The sequence below is a fragment of the Penicillium samsonianum genome (genome assembly GCF_028829775.1).
Source record: "Penicillium samsonianum strain IBT 33392 chromosome Unknown utg000007l_segment0_segment0, whole genome shotgun sequence".
Lineage (NCBI taxonomy): Eukaryota > Fungi > Ascomycota > Eurotiomycetes > Eurotiales > Aspergillaceae > Penicillium > Penicillium samsonianum.
Window position 1 is genome coordinate 2122796 of NW_026643265.1, and position 16653 is coordinate 2139448.

The 16653-nt window shown below is 50.2% G+C and overlaps 11 protein-coding genes across 11 annotated transcripts; 2 read left to right on the plus strand and 9 right to left on the minus strand.

Annotated features, from left to right (window-relative positions):
- Positions 1-102: 102 nt before the first annotated feature.
- On the minus strand, positions 103-1388 carry N7471_011657 (DODA-type extradiol aromatic ring-opening family dioxygenase; the record flags this gene model as incomplete). The annotated part of the gene is made up of 4 exons (XM_057284376.1): positions 103-566; positions 621-781; positions 842-1014; positions 1074-1388. 4 exons carry the CDS (start codon positions 1386-1388, stop codon positions 103-105), a joined length of 1113 nt encoding a protein of 370 aa, XP_057130642.1.
- Positions 1389-2003: 615 nt separating this feature from the next.
- On the minus strand, positions 2004-3863 carry N7471_011658 (uncharacterized protein; the record flags this gene model as incomplete). Its single annotated transcript, XM_057284377.1, has 2 exons — positions 2004-2131; positions 2201-3863. The coding sequence occupies 2 exons, from the start codon at positions 3861-3863 to the stop codon at positions 2004-2006; spliced, it is 1791 nt and encodes a 596-aa protein (XP_057130643.1).
- A 33-nt stretch (positions 3864-3896) lies between these two features.
- Positions 3897-4262, minus strand: N7471_011659 (Tetratricopeptide-like helical; the record flags this gene model as incomplete). Its single annotated transcript, XM_057284378.1, has 1 exon — positions 3897-4262. One exon carries the CDS (start codon positions 4260-4262, stop codon positions 3897-3899), a length of 366 nt encoding a protein of 121 aa, XP_057130644.1.
- Positions 4263-4289: 27 nt separating this feature from the next.
- On the minus strand, positions 4290-4732 carry N7471_011660 (uncharacterized protein; the record flags this gene model as incomplete). Its single annotated transcript, XM_057284379.1, has 2 exons — positions 4290-4490; positions 4541-4732. The coding sequence occupies 2 exons, from the start codon at positions 4730-4732 to the stop codon at positions 4290-4292; spliced, it is 393 nt and encodes a 130-aa protein (XP_057130645.1).
- A 1556-nt stretch (positions 4733-6288) lies between these two features.
- N7471_011661 (uncharacterized protein) lies at positions 6289-6812 on the plus strand (the record flags this gene model as incomplete). Its single annotated transcript, XM_057284380.1, has 3 exons — positions 6289-6326; positions 6389-6573; positions 6685-6812. The coding sequence occupies 3 exons, from the start codon at positions 6289-6291 to the stop codon at positions 6810-6812; spliced, it is 351 nt and encodes a 116-aa protein (XP_057130646.1).
- Positions 6813-7368: 556 nt separating this feature from the next.
- Positions 7369-7607, minus strand: N7471_011662 (uncharacterized protein; the record flags this gene model as incomplete). Its single annotated transcript, XM_057284381.1, has 2 exons — positions 7369-7486; positions 7522-7607. The coding sequence occupies 2 exons, from the start codon at positions 7605-7607 to the stop codon at positions 7369-7371; spliced, it is 204 nt and encodes a 67-aa protein (XP_057130647.1).
- Positions 7608-8064: 457 nt separating this feature from the next.
- N7471_011663 (palmitoyl-(protein) hydrolase) lies at positions 8065-9443 on the minus strand (the record flags this gene model as incomplete). Its single annotated transcript, XM_057284382.1, has 6 exons — positions 8065-8497; positions 8562-8950; positions 9019-9072; positions 9130-9220; positions 9291-9302; positions 9364-9443. The coding sequence occupies 6 exons, from the start codon at positions 9441-9443 to the stop codon at positions 8392-8394; spliced, it is 732 nt and encodes a 243-aa protein (XP_057130648.1). The 3' UTR covers positions 8065-8391.
- A 203-nt stretch (positions 9444-9646) lies between these two features.
- N7471_011664 (uncharacterized protein) lies at positions 9647-11105 on the minus strand (the record flags this gene model as incomplete). Its single annotated transcript, XM_057284383.1, has 2 exons — positions 9647-11007; positions 11075-11105. 2 exons carry the CDS (start codon positions 11103-11105, stop codon positions 9647-9649), a joined length of 1392 nt encoding a protein of 463 aa, XP_057130649.1.
- Positions 11106-11785: 680 nt separating this feature from the next.
- Positions 11786-12527, minus strand: N7471_011665 (putative GPI anchored protein; the record flags this gene model as incomplete). The annotated part of the gene is made up of 2 exons (XM_057284384.1): positions 11786-12046; positions 12111-12527. The coding sequence occupies 2 exons, from the start codon at positions 12525-12527 to the stop codon at positions 11786-11788; spliced, it is 678 nt and encodes a 225-aa protein (XP_057130650.1).
- A 790-nt stretch (positions 12528-13317) lies between these two features.
- On the minus strand, positions 13318-13953 carry N7471_011666 (copper transporter family protein; the record flags this gene model as incomplete). The annotated part of the gene is made up of 2 exons (XM_057284385.1): positions 13318-13432; positions 13487-13953. 2 exons carry the CDS (start codon positions 13951-13953, stop codon positions 13318-13320), a joined length of 582 nt encoding a protein of 193 aa, XP_057130651.1.
- A 283-nt stretch (positions 13954-14236) lies between these two features.
- On the plus strand, positions 14237-16382 carry N7471_011667 (ferric reductase family protein; the record flags this gene model as incomplete). The annotated part of the gene is made up of 2 exons (XM_057284386.1): positions 14237-14397; positions 14444-16382. 2 exons carry the CDS (start codon positions 14237-14239, stop codon positions 16380-16382), a joined length of 2100 nt encoding a protein of 699 aa, XP_057130652.1.
- Positions 16383-16653: the final 271 nt, after the last annotated feature.

Consider the following 16653-nt stretch of genomic DNA (forward strand, 5'->3'; position numbering starts at 1 on the left):
CCACCGTCCTACACCCATCTTCTGTACCCATAGATGAAATCGAAGCTCATATCCAAAACAAATCCAATTTAATAACTTCCAGTGATGAATTGATGCTATCTCTCATAACGCGCTACTAGCATTGGCAACCTCACCAAACCGATACTGTGCCCAGCTCATACTCCCCTCGGGGAGCGTCCAGATCCTCTTCCCCAGATCCTCGCCTGCAGCACCAGCCCCAATATGAATAGGCAGCAAATGCTCAAAGGAAGGATGAGCCTGTCGTGCATCTGGTCTCTTCATCAGCTCAGCCATGGCCTTCTGCCGTTCAGCCGGCGCAGTCGTCGCGGCATCCTTGAGCGCGTTGTCGAAGCTAACCGCATACGACATAGGAGTCGAACTGCCAAAAGCAAGCCGCAGATCACGCAGGTTATGCACAGCCATCCCGGACACGATGATCAGAATGTTCTGCTCGCGAAGACTGGCGACTGCCTGTCCGAGCCGGTAGTGCTGGTCTGGGTCTTCAGTGTTGAAGAGCGAGACTTGCACGATGGGAACGTTCAGTGGGTTTGTTTCTGGCTCGAAGGCTGCATTGTCCTCGTCAGCATTGAAATGTCGTTTTGCTGCAAACTGTCACATACCGCACTTGAAGCTAGCCCAGACGCCGTGGTCGAGTCCGCGCTCCACGCCCTCGGCCGTGATATCGGCTTCTTTCAACAACCTCAATACTTCATTCGCTACCTCCTTGCTGCCCACATTTGGGTACTTCTCTTTATAATAATGACCCGGGAAGCCATAGAAGCTAAATCCAGTTAGTTCGGGATTTGCAAGTTTGAGGTTAGGATTTTGATATGAAACATACTCATAGATCAAATCAGTCTTTTCGGCGGTATTCACCTGGATCGAATTTCGACCGGCCTGCCAATGCGCCGAGAATACCACGACAGCCTTCGGCTTGACCTTTGTGGTTATCTCGCGCCCAATCTCACCGAGCTTGCGGTAGGCCGGGTGGTCGACCTCGTACATGACGTTTGGCTAGTGGATATCAAATCAACCTTCAATTCATGGTAAGAACCAGGATATGGATAACTCACCCCGCCATGGCTGAGGAAGTAAATGGGTGTCTTCATGCTGGGTTGTACGTGACCACTAGTGACTGCGTCTGATTGTCCCTTCACTGTCGCAGCTGCTGCAACAGATGCTGAACCTGATAGAGGTACTGCCGCTGAACGCGCGGAAGATCCAAAGAGGCGTCGGAGGCCGAACAGATTGGCCGTGTCTCCCCAGAATAGGGTAATAAGTACAGCCGCGAGAACGGTCAAAAGAGAGATGAGAGCGAGTTTGTGTCCGCTGAATGAATTAGGTGTTCGTGTTTCCGAGTTGTTATGTCGGCTTGATTCGGAAGACATATATGGCTTGTTTCGGAAGGAGCTGACAATGTACGACCTCCTAGAACTCAACAAATAGCCATCCTATTTTATGTTTAAATATGAAGGAATAAAAAAGGGCCCATTATGTACCGTAGAAACAGAGCTGATTAATCAGATGCTTTTGGAAGCACAGAGAGCCCGATCATAAGGTCGAGCATTGGAAATTAATCCATAAGCTGAGAGACAGTGCGGAATTTCACCCGCTGACAATCCATATATCCGCCCTCCGGCAATGGCTCGGATTTACGGATACCTTGGGGCCATCGGCATCGACTTCGGATATTCACACAGTGTACACGTATTAAAGTTGTTCAACAATCTATTATACAAATGCTACAACCAATTCCGGGATATTGGCTTCATCATGTCCGTTCCAGTCATGCACATCCCATTCGTTAAAAAAGAAGAATAAAAGGGGGAGGAAAGAAGAAAAAGAGAAAATAAGAAAATAAAGTAATCGTGCAGTCCAGGAGGTAGAAGAGAAGCGTTCTTGACCGGGGTGGAATAAACAAAGCGCCGGTGATCATGAAAGGAAATGCATACTGCAAGCCATATCCAAAGCGTGGCAAACCACACAAGGACGAAACTATCCAATTACATGAGAACGCAGTCCCCATCACTCTGCTTGTTAACAGCCGAGCGTGAGAGACGAGTCTTTTGCATTCGACTTCCACCCTTCTTAAGATCTTCAAGACGCTCACGAGCCTTGGGGAATCCTTGGGCTGAAAAGAAAGAAAAAAAGTTAGCTTGAGGTTAAAGCGAAAAAAACAGTCAGAGGGAAGTCAACTCACCAGCTGCGCGCCAGTACCATCTCTTTGCGTCATCTAAGTTAGCAGCAGAGCCGATTCCGACCTCGGTGAAATATCCCATGGCATATTCTGCCTTGGCAAGACCTGCGGTGGCGGCCTTACGAGCCCACAGATAGGCCTCGGTGTCGTTCTGCGATAGAATGCCCTCCGAGCCGGTGAGATACCAGCCACTAAGGGCGAGTTCACTTTGGTGTTCACCCTGAGCCGCGGCACGAGTGTACCAGATGATACTCGTGCGGTTGTCAATGGGGCATCCCATCAGGCCGTACTCGTAGGCAGTACCAAGTCTGAATTGAGAGAACTTGTAGCCCAGCTCGGCAGCTTGGTGGAATAGCTGGGAGGCATACTGCTCGTCGCGGACGATGATGTCATTGCCGCCAGCGTTCTGATACATAAGGGCAAGCTCGTGGAGAGCGTGCGGGTTTTCCTCGTCCGCACGATCAGCCGCCCGCTTGAGCCAGGATACACCCTCCCGGGGGTTCCGCGCTTGACCCAGCAGTCCCTTTAGATTAATCATTCCCATTTTGTACATGGCGGGTGTATCACCGAGCGCAGCGGCACGCTTGTACCATTGAACGGCCTTAAATGGATCACGTTTGGTACCGCCACCTTCTTCCTGACCGATCTCGCAGCATACGGCCACACGGTATGCAGACTGGGCGTGCCCTTGCTTCGCAGCAGAGTGATATAATGAAAAGGCTTCTTTGGGGTCAACTTCCAGTCCCAGTAGGCCCTCACCGTGGCAGTCAGCCAGGTAAAACTGGGCTTCAGAGTACCCGGTTGTAACAAGCTTTTTGAGAATCTTATGCGCATCCATCACATACTTCTCCTTGGCCTTGGCTTTGGTTTTCGGATCGAGTCTGCTGTTGTCCTCTACTAGAACTGTGGATGCCTCAACCAGCTTTTTGGCGAGCAGAAGTTGAGTCTTCTGGTCAGAAGGATTGGCTCGCGCCTGCTGTTGGAGCCGCTGTATCTCTTCGATCGTGACAGGCGTCTGAGCCGTTCCGCCAGGCACCGTCATTGGCGGTGGAGCAGCGGGGGCTGGGATGGATTCAGGAGCGCTGTACTGCCGAACTGGCGCAGGTTTTGACGCTTGGTCATGACCGGGTCGGAACGGGGCTGGGTGGTGAGGAAGAGTATCAGGATTCTGGTGAGGATCTGGGATGTCGGCCTGGTCGTGGGAATAGCCTGGCTGGTTGGCCCGGACCGGGGAAGGACCATGTGAGTAAGCAGCGTAATCTTCGTAACCATTCGACGCATACCCAGCAGAGCCTGAGTGGTCGAAAGCGGGAGCAAGGGAAGGTTCTCCAGGAATGTCAAACTGGAATCCCGCATTCTCAAACTGATTGGCACCGGCACCCTCTGCTTGTCGGAAATTTGGTTGAGATTGGGAGTGCATGGCATCCACCCCGTTGGGAGGATACGCATAGTCTCCAGGTGAAGAAGTAGGGACATGGACTGGTCCCTTGACCGGTGTTGTTTCCAGGCCCATTTCATCAATCAGGGTGCGCTTCTGAGAGTCTGGCATGGCATCGAAATTAGGCATATCGGGTTCATCAGCAGCAGGAGCACCAGAATCATAATAGCTGTCCAGAAATTCCTTGGGCGCATATGAAACACGATTGGCGGGCTCGGGCGGGATCATCAATCCAGTGGGGGGGGATCATTAGGCCTGGGTCTATATCGTTGGGGGCACGAGATTGTGGGGATCGCATGCTTCCCGCAGTATCAGGACGCATAGGAGGTTCACCCATGGAACTTGGGTAATCTGTTTCTTGGTAGGTCGATTGGCCTGGGTAGAGTGGAGCGCCTGGGGCGAGCGGCATCGTTGCGCTTCTTGGTAGTGGAGGCATAGACGGGCCCATAGAATCTGGATAGTCTCTATCAGGTCGATCTGGTCTGCCTGAGCTGGCAGCTCGCACTGGACCCATTGGATAGCCACCTCGGCCCCGCCCTTGGGGAGGTCCGCGAGGGGGTGGCTGTCGCATATCCGGCCGTCTTCCGTTGGAATTTGAAGTGTGCGGTCTAGGCGGGCCCCTGCCATTAATGTCCATTGCAGCCATATCTTTCTCTAGCCCTCGTGGTGGCGGACCGCGCCGATCCCTCGGGTCTCTAGGGTCTCTAGGGCCCCTAGGGTCTCTAGGATCCCTAGGGCCTCTAGGGTCTCGCGGGTCTCGCGGGTCTCTGGGCGCCCTCGGATCTCTTGGGTCTCGATTTGGAAAGGAGGGAAAGGGATTATCGAAGGTACCGCCTGGGGGTGGGCGTCCACCAGCTTGAAGTCGGTTAGCAGACGCTTTGAGGTCTCTGTCTGAATTTACATACGTGTTCTTGACCGCGATTGCGGCGGTGGTCTTCCGCCAGGAGGGTAGCCACGCCGATCATCGTATCCAGGGCCTGGAGGTCGTCCATTTCCCTGGCCTGGTGGGCCCGGTGGGCGCATCGAGCGTGGCTGAGATTGCGTAGCAGCATATGGTTGCGAACTGGAGGAGTTGGAATGGTAACTGTATGCCGCATCGTCGTAGCCCGGGTCGGTCTGCTGGTAGCTATGGCCACTCATGCTACCGTCGCTGTATCCTCCGTGGGAGCCATCTTGCGAATATCCTCCTGGCGATGTCATAGAACGCGGAGGGGGATTATTGTATTGTCGCAAAGGTGGCGGCCGCTGCGCTTGATGTTGCTGGGGGTATGACATGGCGCAAGCCGACAACCGTACTATACAATGGGGGTGATTCGAGTAGTCGAGGGTCGTTCACGGTCATGTAAATCTTGTGGGTAGTCGCATGCAAGGAGGGGGGCGGTTCGGTAAACTCCAGGGCTCCAGGGCTGCAATTTGGAGTTAGCTCATCCATTTGATCCATGGATATCCTGAAAAGGCAACCGACCCTGACTCCACACTGATCCTTACCTCGCGCAATGCCAAACCACAGTGTCAAATGATCAAGGCGCCTGTCGCAAGCTGATCAAGCACCTGAGGGGGTCAGGAGCCACACCGGTCCGAAGTGAGTTCAGTACAAAAGTTCAAGTAGAGAGTAAATGAAGCGGGGGCAGAATGATTTAGGGGCGGTCGGAGCAGGTGACCTTTAAATTAGACAAGTCCCTTGACCCACACTGTCAGACACTTTTTTCATATTTTTCCATACTTTCCATACTTTCCATACTTTTTTATATGGGTATCCAATCTCCTTTTGTGCCTTTTGCACTAACTACATTGGTACATTTTCTGGGCTTAAATGAAAAAGTTAGTGCCGTCATAGACCATGTTTCTATTATTATATACCCCCTTAAGAGTACTCTCTCTTTGATCCTATGCTACAATGTATATTGTAGAACTATTATGGTAAAGCCCGCGGTTAGGGATTAATTCATTCCCACTCGGTGCCTGACGATCAGGGGGGGCGTTCGAAGCTGGGGCCGGGATCCTGCAGACTTTCTCGTCCTGCAAACCCATCACACTTACAATTTCAACGCTGACGGGACTTTGTTGGCATCCAATTGTGCTTTCCTAGTAACCTTACTCCGTAATATCTACTGGCCATTCTGCCATACAAATCCAGGGCTTACAGCTGCCCAGGTTGCCACAACCTTCCTGGAAGTTTGTGAAGGTCAAACCATGATGACTAAACTGGACCATGTGGCCACCCGTGGTGGGCCAGTGCATTCGGGCAGCACCCCTGGAGGGCTGCCCAAGGTTGTATAACACGCCGATACCTCGGAGGTATAGAATTTGTAAGTAAGTGGGTAGGACATTAGAACATGACAGACTCCATATCTGTCTCGGAACACTTCCTTAAGACGTCACGGTCAACAAAAACGTGACAAAGGTGACAAAAGTGTGGGGAGAAACCTTGGAACAAGGAAGATGTGAGACACGCTGGATCGGGCAAAGCGTAGTACTGCGCCACATCAGCTGCGCCACGCCGCCTCCAACAGCAAATGAGAGCCGCGATGATGTTGATGATCTCCATCGGTCTTAGCATCTCGAGTTATATCTTCCCGAGTCATCCGAGAACCATATCGTCATACCGAAGCCTTGAATCGGTAATCAGCATCCGCGCTTCGAACTTACTACAATGTCTCGCGCCGGATTATGGGCGAAAACCATAGCCGGGTAAGTGATACTCGCCTGCACCGTGACAAAAGACTCGCGCTCAAATTCGGTTCTCACCATAGTGGCCTTCTCATCGTCATCGGTGGCCCCGCTCTTGTTGAATACATCCGACCCTCCGACGAGGAGCTTAGGAAGCGATATAACCCGGATCTGCAGAAGCGCAGCGCCGAACAGGGGGACCGCCGGGCGCAGGAATTCGATGACTACGTCCACAAGCTGAAGGAGTGGTCCAAGTCCGATAAGTCCAGTATGTCATATACTCGCAATTTACCCTGGAGATGATTATCTCTGCGGAATCGGGTCCGCTCAGGCCTAAATCTGCATCCGTGGCTAATAGTTATGACTCCGATTTTTTTAGTCTGGTACGCCGCTCAGGAAGAAATAGACAAGAAGCAAGCAGTATTGGAGGCACAACGCGCACAGGAGAAGGAACAAACGCGGACACAACGGGAGGAGATGCGCAAGGAGATGCTGGGTGAAAAATGATCCCCCGACTAAACCGTCGCGCCTCTACCATTGATCTGTGATCCCGGTGCCTGCACAGAGAATGTGATCTACCTACATCTCCGAACCTCCTCGGCCTCTCCTGCCATTGACTCAATTGCTCCTCCCACAGCTGTTCTTTTTCATCCCGGGGCTTCGGGAGCCCGAAGTTTCTGCACTAACTGCAATCTTGGGTATCCCTGGGTGTATGTCATGATTTTTATTGGCTGTACGATACGTTTGCGCCTCTTCCCTCATATTTGCATCTACAGCCTCAATGTCTGAGGCTTATATCAATGTACAACTACCGACTTCTGAACTGTGTTTCTTCAATACCATAATCTAAAAGCAAATCTCGTTCTACTGCAATCACGCCGCATATATCTACACCTTATCACCTCGGGGTTTACTCTAGGGCTGTGTTCGATCGGCCATGTGCTAGGATAAAGGCGCACATCTGCAGCGGGTGGACCACGCCGCCTGCTTGGCTACCAAGTCTGTCTGCGTGTTGCAAGGTCCACATGTGGTACTGGGTTAGTACCAACTCTGCCGTCACAGATTACATCGTCATTAGCAATCGCAGGCCGGATCCAATAACAAGTGGTTTTATGATTGTGAGCATGGAGGTGATGCCATTGCCTACTGTAGCGTTGGGGTCGTCGGATGCCGTTGCAGGTCTTTATCTGGGGTAGTGGACGGCGAATTCCCTTACTTGGAGGTCATCAACATAGCACAGGTAGCTGGTGGGTTTGAGCCATACGCCATAGAGGGCTTGTCGTTGTTAGCAACACAGGTCATGTTTTGAATCTGGGGCTGGCAGATCTGTGTACATTTATATCAGTATTGAAACCTCTTCCCTACAAACCTTGTTTATCCCTACAATACGGAATACCAATCATTCATGCATCTACCCCCTGGAACACAGGCTTTCTAGGCAGCTAATGAGCTGGAACATTGAATAATATGTTCAGGGCTCCGCCTTCATTTTTGGGTGTTTGGTGCAAATATCCCCTGACCCTAGGGGCCAAAAGTGCCCACAAAATACGTCGTGTGAATAAACAGTCTTCTGTCTTGCTCTTGTCGCGAAAAATGCTCCAGAATCTTTGCAGAGCGACAACCTCTGGGATTAGGGCTGTTGATTACCTTGATATGGTGTGTAGAAGGATATATATATTCCGGTCACAACAAAACACAATGCTTAATGTCGCAGGCTGTGTGAAAAATGCGTGGAATATATAATACTTCTACCGAAAAAAGCACTTCAAATACATGGTTTCCATGAAATATGCGTAGAAAATGCTATATAGACATGAACATGAACGCAGCGGCACCAATAGGTGTCAAAACCGCCAACATAGTAAGGATACCGGCACCAGCTTTATCACCACATTTGAATTGCATTGTTATGTATCCCAAAGGTGGACCTGGGTTGAGGTTGTTAATGATGCGTCTGTGTGGATTGTTTCTGCTTTGACAACTGATATCTAGACCAGATGACAGCAGCAAGCAGCACCATGAAACCCATTATCAAGGTATATCCCCAAAGGCCACTTTCAATGTTCTCATTTTGATCATGACCAAGTCATAAACCAGCGGAAGCAGTACCCTGTCCTTCAGTGGCAAGGGCCTTCTCAATGAACTTCTCTAGATCATCAATTTCCTCGGGGGTCGCCGAGTGACCAAGGTTTCTACAACGTAGGAATATCAGATTAGCAAACCATCACAACCCGGAACAACAGCGACCAAACATACTCGTATTGGTTGAAGGAAACATTCTCTACGCCAAGCTCCTTAAGCTTGGCCGCCGAGGTCTTCCCGGAGGCGAATGGAACAACCTCATCCTCGAGACCGTGGGCAAGGAAGAACGGCGTCTTCTTGTTGGCCCACTCTTCGGGCAGGTAGTTCTTAATCCGGTCGCTCAATAGCATGTAGCATGACAGACCAAAAACACCGCCGAGCTTTTCCTTGCTAGTCACACCAGCAAACACGGACATCGCACCGCCCTGGGAGAACCCGCCTAGGATGATACGCGAAGCCTTGATGTTCTTTTCCATCTCTTGCTCGATGAGGGTATTGAAGTAGTCGCGGGAGCGGATAATTCCTGGCTCGTCCTGGGTTCTAAGGAATTCTTCGAACTCCAACTAGATAGAAAGACATGATAGTTAGCGCTGTGGGTTTATTCGGGGATTTTGGGAATGGAAGGCCTCACGTCACCGCCAAGTTTCGAGATGTCGTACCATCCAGGCATGGGCCTGCCCATGTTCTAGTTGATATTTCGTCAATGGATATTCAATTGATGATAGATATGAGGCTCTCATACAATTGTGATCGGGATGTCGGGCGCATTGGGGAAGATGAAGGCCACCTCGTCGAACTTGCCGCGGCGGCGCCAGGTCTGGGCAAGAGACATCCTATTGGAAATGGATGGTCAGAAGCAAGGCCCATGAGCTTAGGCTGGGTAATTGATGGTAATTTCCATACCATCCGGCACCACTATATTCAAACACTGTCAGACTCGATACTATTGTTTATCATCTTCTGGCGATGCACTTACCTATCTCCTAGCCCGTGGGCCATGATGACAGTGGCGGTGTGCTTCTTGAGCGCCGGAACAATGTAGGGACCACGAGTCATATTGAAAGTCGATTGTTATGAGATGTAAAAAGAAGATTGGGTGAAAGGAAACTGTAGATTCCCCCACGATTCTGCCGCCGAGGTTATCGCCATCTCACCGCCTCCTTGATAACAACATCTGAAGATGAACCCCAGGGCTCATTCTATGGGTGTAGTATTAAACATTATAAAGGCTATACCTAAGTAATAATGACCCCCATTGATCACACCATGTCAAGAGAGTATAAGTCCTGCTTAGTCGACTCCACGACCTCATTGATGAGATCAGCCTCCACAACCCCTTGCTGCCAAGAGACAGCCAGCACCAAACACCCATCTCCCCCAGTGACAGCTGACACCTCAATGGCATTGCCCATCACACTGGCACTCTGCGAAAACACCATCCCCTTGATAGAAGGCAGGTCGGGATTTGTTTGCGGGCCCAGAACGCCAACATTTGACACCTCAAAGCTCTTATCGCGGTCCTTGCCAACCTTGGACAAGCACAGTTCTTCCTGAAAATCATCGACAAACTGCAGCAGACTCGTGCTAGCATTTTTCCCTTTCATTTTCAGGACAGACTCAATCGTCTTACGAGACCGTCTAGCCTCTGCCCATGGGAAGGAGCCGTCAGACGGCGCGACTGCCGCCCTGGAATAGGTTTCTTCGTAGTCCTGGACCCAGACGCCCATTGACTCATCAGTGATAATATCTGGCAGCCAGCGCCGGCTTGAGAGTGCGCCGGTGCAGGCGAGCTGCGTGAACTCAGGCGGGATGTGTGCGAAGATGGAGCGGGCAACGATCGTCTGCAGGAGTGCGGTGATCGTCGTACCCTCTTGTCGACATCTGTCTCTTACTGTGGAGACAAGTAGTTTGGAGAACGGCACGAGTCGCAGGCGGGTTTGAGTGGGGAGTAGGACCTTGGAGCCGGTCCATAGACCCGAGGGCCGTCGGGAGTAGACTTTTGCCTGGAATATTTTCTTGGCAAGATAGAACAAGGAAAGAGACATTGGGTGCACTTGCTCGATATTTGGTAAGAGAGCGAGCCGCGGTGACTTGATGATGGGGTTAGTTTGGTCCGTGGACTCTATTGCCCCTAGGGCTCGCAGGAAGGTTTGATGAAAGGCTTTTCCGGAGGTTCCATCGCCAATGGCATGATGATATACAAATGCCACAGTAAATTGCCGCTCATCCTCTATATCTAGCAGGACACAGACTCTCCAAAGGGCATTTGGAGCCCTGAAAGGCGTGTTATGCTGGGTCGCAAGCAAAGTTTGTAGGTCAAGATCTGGAGTAGGCTCGCCATCGACTTCGGTACTTAACAAGCCTGGTTTCCTATCCTGAAAAGATACAACTTGGTCAAGATCAATCTCTGGCAGCCGCACGAAATAGGGGTCTTGTGTGTGATCGTCTGCAACGATGGCGGATAGAGACGGATGTTCCGCGATTGCGGCCTCGCATGCCTGATAGACATAGTCTTTGACTGGAAGCACGAACGAGTCTGGTAGGAAATAAGTTGCTGATACAGCAACGTTTAAATAAAACCTAACCTGGTGGCGCGACGTTGAATATTGTTCCAATCGACCTGACTGGGGTTAGGCATTGTTGACTTTCGGAAAAGGTTCCCGACTGTTTTTGAGGGATATACTTACCAACGGGACGCAGTACTTCGAAGTTCTCCATGATAGAATATCACTAGCACCTTGCAAACAATCCCCTCTTGCTTGTTGGATTCCCCGAATGTCTGGGGATAGACTGGTCCCTGATCGATTTTCCTAGTTGCCTAATATAGGCCAATCTACCCGCACACGTGACACTCTATACTATACCGAAGGCATTCCTCTACTGCTGTAGAAGGGCGACAGTGGGATAGTGGATTATACAGATACTCGTCAGTTTGCAAGATCGTTGAAGAATCAGCAAAGTATTGTTGATTCCTCTACATAATTGAAGACAAATAGATCAAAAAAGCATCCGTGAGAGCAAGTACCCTTTAGAGACAGTCAAGTTATTGGCTGTGTCTCTTATATCATTCTAGTTATGCAAAAAAAATTGCATTTGAGTCAATTTGAGTGGAGAAAAATCATTGAATATTTAGCTTTTTCAAATGGGTGCAGTCTGAGGGTTGACCAAAATTCCTTGGTGTTTGAGTTGCTTCGCAAATGTCTCATGGATACCTAGGAGACTATGACAGGTACCATATTTCGTGGGTAAGGTGGTTATAATATTATAAAATAGGTAGAAATACGGTGTTTATTGTGTTACGAGCGGGAAACGATGGGCACAAGATATCATTGTTCATTATGCATCGCTAAACTCTTGAGATCAAAGAAAAATGGAGCAAGAAATCGAAGAATCAGCTTTTACAGCACAGCAATGCCACCGACGAGAGCAGCACCAAGAACTCCCCAAGCGGCGGTTTGCATCGGCACAGCAGCACCCTTGGAGGTGGAAGTAGAGGAGGGAGACGAGGATCCGCTTTGTGCTTGACCCTCAGAAGTAGACTCGTTGGCATTACGCGCAGCAGAAGCCTCGGGGAAGGTGGTTGCAGCGAGATTGGTGTTATTGCTACAAGCAGATGGTGTCTGGTATGTGACGTCGGAGGAGAATTGGATATCGGCGCACTGTATTTCATTAGTATACCACAACAAAGAGCCAAAATGGACGAAGTATGAGAAGAGAACATACAGCATAGAGACCACCGCTTGGGTCACCATTGGTCTGTACCTGAAGGGTAGCGTTCATTCCATTGGTGAGATTACGGCCGATCAGCTTCTGATTGATCTCGACGTGAGGAAGACAGAACTCGCCAAGGCCGGTGACCCTGAAAGTTGGCGTGAGGACAATGTTGAAGTTGTCTTCCGGATTGCTGCCCAGCGCAAGAAGGACCTCGACGGCAGTCTGGGCATGGTGCATCTCAAGAGCGACGGGGAATGAGCCACCAGACAGTGGTAGCTTGGTGCGATTAGAGGACTGGCCCATTCCACCGCAGGGGAAATTGGGCATGGTATCCTCGTTGAAGCCACGAGAGGTTGGGTATATCAGCTTGAAGTGTGCGGCGGCCAATGGCACGATGGCCGTGAAGGCGAGGAGGGAGAACTTCATTGTGAGTATGTTGTTGGAGGGTTGAAAAGGAGGAAAGAAATAAAGTCGAGAAATTAAATTATACAGGAAATAATGTGCTAGAAAAAGTGGGAGAACTCAGCTCCTTGAACCCTTCTATACGAGCTCTGCATACACAAGGTGAGGGAGTTAGCGGGACTTGAAAAAAAAGAGGGTCCACCCGCGAAGCCCCGTGGGATCCGAGATATCTGCAATCATGACCCTTTCCCCTTTGAGATGTGCATGCTTACCGAGGTCGGCACATTCCGACAACCTCCTGTTCTATGAAGTGATCCGTTAGGCTCCCAGGCTATGCACTTCACTTCCTGATGCTTCTTTGCCACGCTATACCTGATAATTATACATCGGCTCTTAACCACACTGTAGCACACCTTCCGATTTCTCGACAATGGTCATATCTCAGACTATTCTCATCTATGATGGCATGGACCTGCTGTTTTGGTAACTCGGACCATACCTGCTCAAAGGTAAATTAAAGCCTTACACTAGCGCTAAAAGTGGATATTACCCGTAGGGCTAGCCCAAATATGGTTAGTAAATTAGCTCAATTGCGCGCGCAGGGCTTAGTCATATGGTTGCATGCAGCTCTGGACCGCTTAGGGCCGGAGAGAGCGATGAAGGATTCGAGTGGAATGGAGGAGGGAAAATCAGAGATTTATGAGAACAATTCAGAGTCAAGTCAATTCATATTATATTATCCCCAAAATGATATTCCCAAACGCCAGACAGATGTTGCTCAAGGTCATAAATAATATCGACATGCATAAAATGATCAGTGTCCATGCTCATTGGTTTGAATGAAACGTCCGACCGCCAATTCCCCGAGAAAAGCGCCTCCAAGCACCGAGCAGAAATAGCCGATGTTCATAGTCATGACAGCTAGCATCCTAGACATGATATTAGCATTCATCCAATCAATACCAGTAGATATTAGAACATACAGTAAATAGGATACTCCCGCAATGCATAGGAACAGACATGCCCGCGGTAAATCAACGCTGAACCGCCAGGGAATTGGCCCATGAGGGATGTTGTGCACAACTTTGACTGACTCCTCAACGCCCTGCGCGGTGATAAGAGATGCGACTTTCGCGTCCGGGTCGGCGTCAATTTTGCCAGCCTCGGTGCTTTTCCCAACCACAGTGACATATCGTCGGTTGAGATGTGTGGCGAGCCAGTGGCGCTCCATGGTTGCTTTAAAAGCGATGAGGCATCGGTCGATGATAGCGAGAATAATCAAGAAAATACATGTGCCCGCAAAGCTACCGGAGGATGAAGGAGTCCAAGCATTGGAGAAAAGCGGCGTGTCATGGCTATTTTTGAATACCATAGCCATGCTCATAGAGCCCGTTGAGGAACTCATACTGTGTGAGCTCGAGCTGGTGCTGCCCATATCCATGCCTTCCATGATTGATGAGGGAGAGAATGGGAGAATCAAAATGTAAAAAAGAACATAAGAAACATAAGAAATTAAGAAACATGAAGTTACACACCTGCGGGCATTGACGCATTGGGCCACTAAAACGGTGCCCACATGGCTTGACCCACCTTCACCAGATGAGCACGGATGAGCATAATATTGGTAATCTGCCCTGCCATTGGTGACGTGAGTATCCATATACCTGTGGACACTTGGGTTTGGTGCGTTGTCGGCTTCAATCTCATGCTTTCTATTACAACTCCAGCACAAGATGTCCATGTCGATGGGCGACATGCCTGCGGGCTCTATGTCCATGGGCGATGGCGTTCCCAGTCTGTTCACCCTACAGAAGATGTACTGGGCTGTCGTGGGAAGTGCAATCGGTGCAGCAACTCTTGTTAACGTGCTGGATCGCGTTATTGCTAGCCATCGGTATGTTCAACCTTGACATCCGGTGATCTTGACTAACAACAATCAGCTTGCGAGATTCTTCACTCACGCCCGCCAAACCAAAATCACTCTTCTTCAATATCTACGCCACCATCACAGCAACAGCCCGCGAAGTCAGCTATGCGACTCCACGACCGCTTCGACTCGGAGGATTGACCCTCCATTTCCCGCCACTTGGCCGCGTTCTCATCATGCTAGCCAACTTGGTGGTAGTCATGGTCCTTTGTTTCTACAAGCTGGACACCCTGGATCCATGGGCATGGGAGAACGTCGGCTACCGCACTGGTTTCATTGCCATTTGCCAGTTGCCACTGATCTTTCTGCTGGCAGGCAGACAGAACATTATTGGGTTCTTGGCAGGAATGAGCTATGTCAGTTTGAATTGGTACCATCGCTGGGTCGCGCGGACACTGTGGTTGACTACCACCATCCATATGGGATTCTGGTTCCGCAATTGGGCTCGCTGGAATTATATCACCTACCAGCTTTATAACGATCCGTTGACGAAGCGTGGATTTGCCGCTTGGGTTATCCTGACCTTTATTGTGATCACTTCCTTCGCTCCAATTCGTCGGCTCAGTTATGAGTTCTTTGTCATCCAGCATCTAGTCACCTTTGTTGGCTTTATTGTTGCGGTGTGGATGCATGCACCTGATGAAGTCAAGATCTGGGTATGGATCCCAATTGGTCTTGTGGTCTTCGATAGGCTCGCTCGCTACACCTGGGGTGCATATGCAAACTTGGCCATTTTCCACCGAAAGAATAAGACAAATGCGCTCTGGGCACACTCGGCTACGTTTACTCCGCTACCTGGCAATGTCACCTGCGTTACCATCGAAAACCCCGGTATCGGGTGGCAACCTGGCCAGCATGTCTTCCTCACTTGCCACTCTGTCGTTCCATTGCAATGTCATCCATTTACTATCGCATCCATCCCAGAAGATAATAAGATGAAGTTCTTCATCCGCGCCGAGAATGGGGGAACAAGACGGTTTTTCCGGTACGCCTCAAAGAGCAATGGTCTACTTGGGGATGAACAAGTGGCACGGATGTCCGATACGACAGTTTTTATCGAAGGGCCTTATGGAAGCATCCGGCCCTTGCGTCAATTTGACAGTGTTATATTGCTGGCAGGTGGCATGGGTGCGACATTCACGATACCTCTTCTGCGGGACGTTGTCTCAGCGTGGAAGATGGAGAGCAACGGCAGCAAGGAGCACATACCCGCCCGTATCGCTCGTCTAACAGCCACCCAGCGGTTGCGTTTTGTCTGGGTAATTAAATCACGTTCTCAGCTGACTTACTTTGATTCCGAACTGCAGTCGTTGCTGGCAGACGTGGATGAGTGTCGACGCACGCATTCAAATTTCGAGAAGGAGATTGAAGTTAGCATTTATATCACATGCGATGAAAAGCTAGATCCGCCTATCTCTGTCTCACTACCATTACAGACAATGTCTCCTCCTACGCTGGAGACTTTTATCCAAGATGAAGCCAAGGATATCTCTGAGAAAGACGATATCTCAATTCATTCTCTCTCTGCTGAGTCGACATCGACCACAGGCCCCGTGGCCACAGGTAGCGGGTGTCTTCCCGGTGGAGGCTGCTGTTGCACTACCCAAATCGAAGACGAGGATATCAATACCACCTGTGCCTGTACCTGCTCCGGCCCAGCACCTGTTCAGCCTGAGAAGGCTGCTCTGGATATGAAGTCCCTTCGGTCTGAAGACCCCACAAGCAAAACAATCATTCATCCCAATATTGTCTCTGGTCGTCCCACGCCACGAACTATCATCCGCAAGGTCCTGGAGAAAGCCGAAGGAGAGAGCGCCGTGGTTGTGTGTGGACCTCGTGGCTTAGCAGACGATGTCCGCCGTAGCGTGGTTTCTCTGAGCGATGAACGAGCCGTGCACAAGGGAACTGGCGCGCAGGGAATCTACTTGCATGTTGAGAACTTTGGTTTATGAGGGGAGAACTTACAACCTAAAGTTTGTTCTTTAATTGCTAGGGTATGTTTATCTTCTGGTGTAATTGACACCTTAGACAGGCACTAACAAGTATATGCAGACATGGCTAAAGGCATCTACCAGAGGTGAGAGTCTGATACTCGCCTCCAGCGAGCGAGGTACAATACCACGCACCCCCCACATTCGGCGCCCTCCCCAACAGCCTGTGTTTTTAACCGCATTGGGTGCATCGCTCAGCCCTACCACGCAATCGGGCCAATCGACTACATGG